This window comes from Berghia stephanieae, chromosome 2 (assembly GCF_034508935.2).
Source record: "Berghia stephanieae isolate SIO BIC M18660-M18661 chromosome 2, UCSD_Bste_1.3, whole genome shotgun sequence".
NCBI classification, from domain to species: Eukaryota; Metazoa; Mollusca; class Gastropoda; order Nudibranchia; family Aeolidiidae; genus Berghia; species Berghia stephanieae.
This window is the reverse complement of record NC_088361.1, coordinates 103,340,372-103,347,871: the sequence shown is the minus strand read 5'-3', so window position 1 is coordinate 103,347,871 and position 7,500 is coordinate 103,340,372. Positions and strand designations below refer to the sequence as shown.

Below are 7,500 nucleotides of genomic sequence, written 5' to 3'. Positions count from 1 at the left end.
GCACATTTTAATACACACTTTGTTCAGTTCTTTAATCTTACACCGGTGCCTGCTACTTAATTTCTTAAGATAACGACCGCACATTGGAATAGCATCATTATCATCATCGTCGTTGTCATCTTCATCATCATCATCATCATCATCATCATCATGATTATCCTCATCACCACCACTACGAGTACCACCATCGTCCTCGAAGTCAGGATCATCATCATCATCACATATCCAGATGATGATGATGATGATGATGATGATGATGATGATGATGATGATGATAATGATGATGATAATGATGATGATAATGATGATGATATTGATGATGATGATGTTAATGATGATTGTGGTGATGATGGTGGTGATGATGATAATGATGATTATGATGATGATGATGATGATGTTGATGATGATGATGATGATGATAATGATGATGATGATGATGGTGATGATGATGATGATGATGATGGTGATGATGATGGTGATGATGATGATGATGATGATGATGATGATGATGATGATGATGATGATGATGATGATGATGATGATGATGATGATGGTTACGATGATGATGATGATGATGATATTGATGATGATGGTGGTGATGATGATGATGATGATGATGATGATGATGATGATGATGATGATGATGATGATGATGATGATGATGATGATGATAATGATGATGATGATGATGATGATGATGATATTGATGATGTTGATGATGATGATGGTGATGACGACGACGACGATCAACAGCAACAAAAACGACGTTGATGAAGGACGACAGAGCCTTTGACCATAACAGCGACCACAGAAGCCAGTAATTCCATTTGAAATGTAAGAGAGAATTGGGCAGACAGCGCAAAGTCCGTCCCAACATCGCGAGTGAACGATCAGGGCAGGGCGGGCTGGCCTACCTAATGACGACCCTCGGGACTGCCTTCGTCTTGACCCAACGTTTCAACCAATCAGAGACCCGCGTCAGCTAATTTGGCGGGAAAGACGGCAAAGGCAGCTGGATTGCCAGTTTGGTATTTCTAACCAAAAAAAAACAAAACAAAAAAAAAACAAAAAAAAAAAAAAAAAAAAAAAAAAAAAACAAAAACAAAACAAAAACAAATTCCCAGAAACTTAATGTATGTTGTCGCCTTTGTGAATTCGAACTCGATGCGCGTCTTCAAAAATTGTGTCATATAGATAGTATGCGCTTGGCTAAGAAGCTCATAACATTGCCATCCGGAAGTATAACGGACCAACACACAAAACGGTGTGTAACCATGAACGTTTATAGTCTGGTTAATACAGTTCAATGAGCATTACTCATAAACGCGGATGGCAAAAAACAATAACAAAGACCTGAGTGACGTCACCTTCGAACAATCTATATTGGGTGCGATGACCTTAAAAGTTTTTGTTTGTTTGTTTGTTGCTTTAGGTCTCTTCCAACACAATTGAGGTTATATGAGAGACCGCTGAAACAAAAAAACAAGCAATCTAACAAAAATAGTACAAATGTAAATCAAAATCATAACCTAAAGATATCATAAGCTAAATTATAAATAACCAAGAACAAACAGCCAGAAGATTTACAGAAAAAAAAATATCCCCTGTCAAAAATACAATCACAAACCAAAGAAGCAGGATAGGCTAGTAAAGAGAAGAAGAAACGACATCACTATCGGATCGTACACCCATGCAAACATCATAGGTATATGATTCAAGGGTGATGCTCCCATCCAACCACCCGCGACCTTAAAAGTATCTATGTATATTTTTTTTTTATTAAATCAATAGTAGTATGTGTAGTGTTTTAACACGTTTACAATGTAATACCCTACAGACTGTCGAGTGATCCGCGCTTCAGACGAGATTTAAACATTTTTTTTTAAATTGAGCTTTTATATAACGCAATACCCACTAAACGTGCTCAAAGCGCTTTACAAAGGGTCCCTGACCAACAGCAACACGTAACGTGTAGAACGAAACATGACGCCTGTTATACGATATTACACTTTTTTTTCGGACAAAGACAACGCTGTTAACGGCCAGGTACTCATTTTACACCTGAGTATGGTGAGAGAATGTGAGTAAAGAGCCTTTTCCAAGGACGAAACTATGCGCTGAGCGATGCTCGAACCCTGGACCTTCCGATCCGAAAGCGAGTGTCATACCACTAGACCGCATAGTCCCAGATGCAAAGGAACCGAGATCGATCCCGGGTGCAGTCAATATTTTTTTTTGGACCCCCCCCCCCCCCCACACCTGTCCATCCAGCAGTAATTGGGCAGCTGGGTCTCTTAGATCTGGCGGAAAGTAGTTTGCGATACACTAGCGTCCTATCCAAAGTGTAGCAAGAAATTGCTATTGTCCGTTTCACGGTATAGTCACCGGGGATATATAAATTCCGGCTCTATGGGCCGAATGGCTCTGAAGGACCACAACATTATTATTGTACCAGATAATTAAATGGCATGTAAATATATTATGACCGATGTTGCAGGTTCCAAAATTCACCACTGTTTTCATTGATGCTACGCCACGTGACCAAGCGCCAATCAAAATAGTCCCTGCCATTTACCCCCGTTTCATCCCCTTGACTATTTATTTCCTGTATGAAAAAGTATGAGATACCCTTAGTACATGTCAAACACACACAAATATGTCAGGCCCAGTTAGAGAGTATTACTCACAATATTTTGAAACACTGATAAAGAAATTGCATCGCAAAACCTGACCATACGATGCATTTTTTTTTTCAATCATCTGTGTTAAAATTGTGAGTGATGCTCAGGATCTGTAGGCTGTTTACTCCGAGAATTAACAGGTAGATAACTACGCCTCTCGGACAATCGTCATAATATAAACAATGGCAGTGATTGGTAGACACAGCAAACTACACAGGTTTTACTATAGATGGCATGTGTTGAGTAAAATACCCACTGTTCTACCTCTTGATCAATAGATAGTATGCAGATGACGTCACTCAGGCCTTTGTTATTGTTTTTGCCATCCGCGTTTGTGAGTTGTTCTCACTAAACTGCATTAACCAGACTATAAAAGTTCATGGTTACACAGAGTTTGTGTGTTGGTCCGTTATACTTCCGGATGGCAATGTTATGAGCTTCTTAGCCAAGCGCATTCTATCTATACGATAACGACGTAATTTTCAAATTGTATGCTCTGTATGTTAATTGAAGAACTGAAGGCTCATACTATAGATAGTATGCGCTTGGCTAAGAAGCTCATAACATTGCCATCCGGAAGTATAACGGACCAACACACAAAACTGTGTGTATCCATGAACGTTTATAGTCGGGTTAATACAGTTCAGTGAGCATTACTCATAAACGCGGATGGCAAAAAACAATAACAAAGACCTGTGTGGCGTCATCTTCGAACTATCTATAAGATAATAGTTAAAAAAGGCATCCGTGTCAATAGCTTGACAGGCATAGCAACAAGAAATCGCAGAGTAACCATCAATGATGGCAAAGGAAAAAAAGAGGAATATTTCGCTTCTGTGTTAATATCAGCGCACAATTCCTACATTGTGGCTAAAAAAAATTTGGCACTATTTCACATCTACTGAAAATTGTCTGTGGTTCAATGGCATTGTATTTTTAAATAAATAAATAAATAAATAAAAAAATAAAAAAATAAATAAGTAAATAAATAAATAAATAAATAAATAAATAAATAAATAAATAAATAAATAAATAAATAAATAAATAAATAAATAAATAATCTAAAAGCAAAAATATTTTTAAAATAATAATAACAACAACAACAGCAATAATAATAATAATAATAATAATAATAATAATAATAATAATAATAATAATAATAATAATAATAATAATATAATAATAATAATAATAAAATAATAATAATAATAATAATAATAATAACAACAACAACAATAACAATAATTTAAAAAGCAACAAACACCGATCTGGCCATCCATCCTGCTGACCATTCTAAGACACGACAACTATCTATTATAGTAAAACCCCTGGGTCAAGAATTGGTCTGTTCTGCTTTTTCCATTATTTTCAATACTCTTCAACACTCGTAACGTCACTTCCTTCCTAATGACGCATGGTAACTTAGTAACACTGGCTCTAAGCTATCGGAAGAATGGCGGACGCCCGTATAAAATATTTCTCCGATGAGCATAAAAGCGTATCCAGAGGAAAAAAACACATACATTTGATCATGTTTTGACTTTTACACATTCTGATAACAAGGGATATGAAAAGTTCTAGCCAGCATGAAGAATAAAAACTGGGTGGGTATCCTGACCTCCCATAGCGGGCAGAGAGGTCCATACTGTGTCTTCTATCCCCTTATATCTGTTTTCCAACATGCTTTCTGTCTTTGTCTTGAAATGAGGTTACTTGATTTTGTCCTGGCCCTGGTTGGAGTCTTGGTTGGGAGGGAAACAGCCAAATGCATAGTTATTGTTTTGGGAGATGATATTTTTTCCCTTGTAAATCATCTCTCTGTTATTTATTATTATATTTGTTATTTTGAATGTATAATGTAAGCATTTGAGTGTATTCCTCTTTGTTGGATTTTGTGCAATCACATCAATTTTCCTATCAGGTTTGATAACTACTTGACTCCTAAAGAAATAAAGGAAGAAAGAAAGAAAGGAAGAAAGAAAGAAAGAAAGAAAGAAAGAAAGAAAGAAAGAAAGAAAGAAAGAAAGAAAGAAAGAAAGAAAGAAAAGAAAGAAAGAAAGAAGAGGGAGGAGAAAAAAAGGGAGAGCAAGAGAGAGAGAGAGAGACAGACAGAGAGAGAGAGTGAGAGAGAGAGAGAGAGTGAAAGAGAGAGAGAGAGAGAGTGAGAGAGAGAGACTTATTAAGAGTACATTATTATATTATTATCGGACTAGGTCTGTGAAAAGGTTCCGTTATGATGTTATAGTGATTCGCATGCTAGATTTTTCGTGTTTTTTTTTCAAGCATACCAATAATAATAATAATAATAATAATAATAATAATAATAATAATAATAATAATAATAATAATAATAATAATAATAATAATAATAATAATAATAATAACAATAATAATAACAACAACAACAACAATAATAATAATAATAATAATAATAATAATAATAATAATAATAATAATAATAATAATAATAATAATAATAATAATAATAATAACAGAAGAAGAAGAAGAAGAAGAAGAAGAAGAGAAGAAGAAGAAGAAGAAGAAGAAGAAGAAGAAGAAGAAGAAGAAGAAGAAGAAGAAGAAGAAGAAGAAGAAGAAGAAGAAGAAGAAGAAGAAGAAGAAGAAGAAGAAAAAAAAAGAAGAATTTTTGTTTAAATTCTTCAATGTAGAAATCTATTCATAAAAGTAGACAACTAGCATTGTCTATGAAATATCTGAACAAGTGTGTATGAAAGGTGCAGACAAAGCAAGGAAGAACTGGACAAGACAAAAACACCCTCCCCCTCCTTAATTTCTAGATTTAGCATTGTCTACTTACTTGCTGGCGTCTCGGTGAGATGGGATGAACTTGGAGCAATCCCTTTTCTGGAAGGTTTTCTCCACCCATGTTCTCTGACTCTGGAAAACAGGATAGGATAGAAACAAAGACAATGAATGGGCATGATCCATATTATCATTTCCATGTGCTCGAGGTCATTGGTCACATTGCAAAACGTGCTCAAAGTGACCCACATAGTAAAAAGTGTTCACAGTTTTTGAAATATCTTACATCACAATTGGTAATTTTGTTCAGCTTGACACATGGGTATGTTTACAACTTTCATAAACAAAATAGCGTGTTTACATTTCTGAAGAAATATCAAATCGTTGGACAGCAACAAATCATGTGATTGATGACTTGGTTGGATGAAAACATGAATCTCGATCGCTCCCATTGTTGGGAAAAAAAGATATCTATAGATAGTATGCGTTTGGCTAAGAAACTCACAACATTGCCATCCGGAAGTATAAAGGAGCAACACACAAAACTATGTGTAACCTTGAACGTTTATAGTCTGGTTAATACAGATTAGTGAAAATTAGTCATACACAGAGTTTTGTGTGTTGGTCTGTTATACTTCCGGATGGCAATGTTGTGAGCTTCTAAGCCAACCGGACGGTAGAACGTTAGGTGTGTAGGGGGCATATGGCTTTAGAAATGTTCACAAGTTGAGGGTCACTTTTTCTCTTTCTTCTTCTCAATCGGTGGATGTATAGATGGAATGAAGTTGACATCACTCAGGTCTTTGTTATTGCTTTTTGCCATCCGCGTTTATGAGTAATTCTCACTAAACTGTATTATTCAGACTATAAAAGTCATGGTTACACATAGTTTTGTGTGTTGGTCCATTATATTTCCCGATGGCAATGTTGTGAGCTTCTTCGCCAATCGGACGGTAGAACGTGAGGTGTGTAGGGGCGTAGCCATCGTTATGTTATAGCCTGATACTGAAATCCAAAAGGACTGGCAGTTTGACGTCATTATTTGGTTTTTGCACCGCCTAGTGAGCTGTCGTTAGTAGAGCTCATGGAAACAAGTTATTTCATTGGTTGAACTATTGAACACAACTCGCGATTTGTTTTGTTTTGTAGCAAAAGACTGGCATTTTGACGTCATTTTTTGGCCAAGGAGTTCACAACATTGCCATCCGGAAGTAGAACGGACCAACACACACACTGTGTGTAACCATGAACTTTCATAGTCTGGTTAATACAGTTTAGTGAGAACAACTCACAAACGCGGATGGCAAAAACAATAACAAAGGCCTGAGTGACGTCATCTGCATACTATCTATAAAGCTAAAGCTCTCTCGCTAAAATGTAAATATCAATACGTTGTGCCAAGAGCGCCTCAGCTCAGAACAGACACTTGGCTTCGTGAATCCCACAACACCGATGATGCTGCTGCCTGAAGTCACAAAACAAGCAGAGACGAATCCGGGACTGGTATAGATAGAACGAAGATGACGTCACTCAAGCCTTTGTTATTGTGTTTTGCCATCCGCGTTTATGAGTAATGCTCACTGAACTGTATTAACCCTACTATAAACGTTCATGGATACACACCGTTTCGTGTGTCTGTCCGTTATACTTCCGGATTGCAATGTTATGAGCTTCTTAGCCAGGCGCATACTATCTATAGGAGAGGCGAACTGAAATGAATTCCGACAAACCCGAAGGCGTTTGTAATGAATTTAAAACATCATTGTGGAGGAGCCCGGCAAATTGGATTTGGGGACGGTCCGAGGGCCCGAGTGTCGGGCCCTGAATGACACCCATAATCATGTATTAGCGCACGGGTTCCTTTGTGTCGCCAAAAACTCGGGTTTTCCCCCCTTCCAAAAGAAAGAGAAACAAACACACACACACACACACACACACACACATACACACACACACAAACCCTGATCGATAGATGGCACGCATCGACGTCTTCTCGTGCATGGAAATCAATCGGACTGCCGCAAAATTACATCTGTCTGACTTAAATAAAACGAAA

General features: G+C 36.9%; 1 protein-coding gene across 1 annotated transcript in view; it reads right to left on the bottom strand.

The window, feature by feature from the left end:
- The window catches only part of LOC144964074 (transient receptor potential cation channel trpm-like), a 173,295-nt gene that overhangs the window by 44,536 nt on the left and 121,259 nt on the right, over positions 1-7,500 (bottom strand). Inside the window, exon 4 of the mRNA XM_078898014.1 lies at positions 5,500-5,579. Coding sequence (XP_078754140.1) covers positions 5,500-5,579 — 80 coding nt within the window. The remainder of the gene's footprint in view (positions 1-5,499; positions 5,580-7,500) is intronic.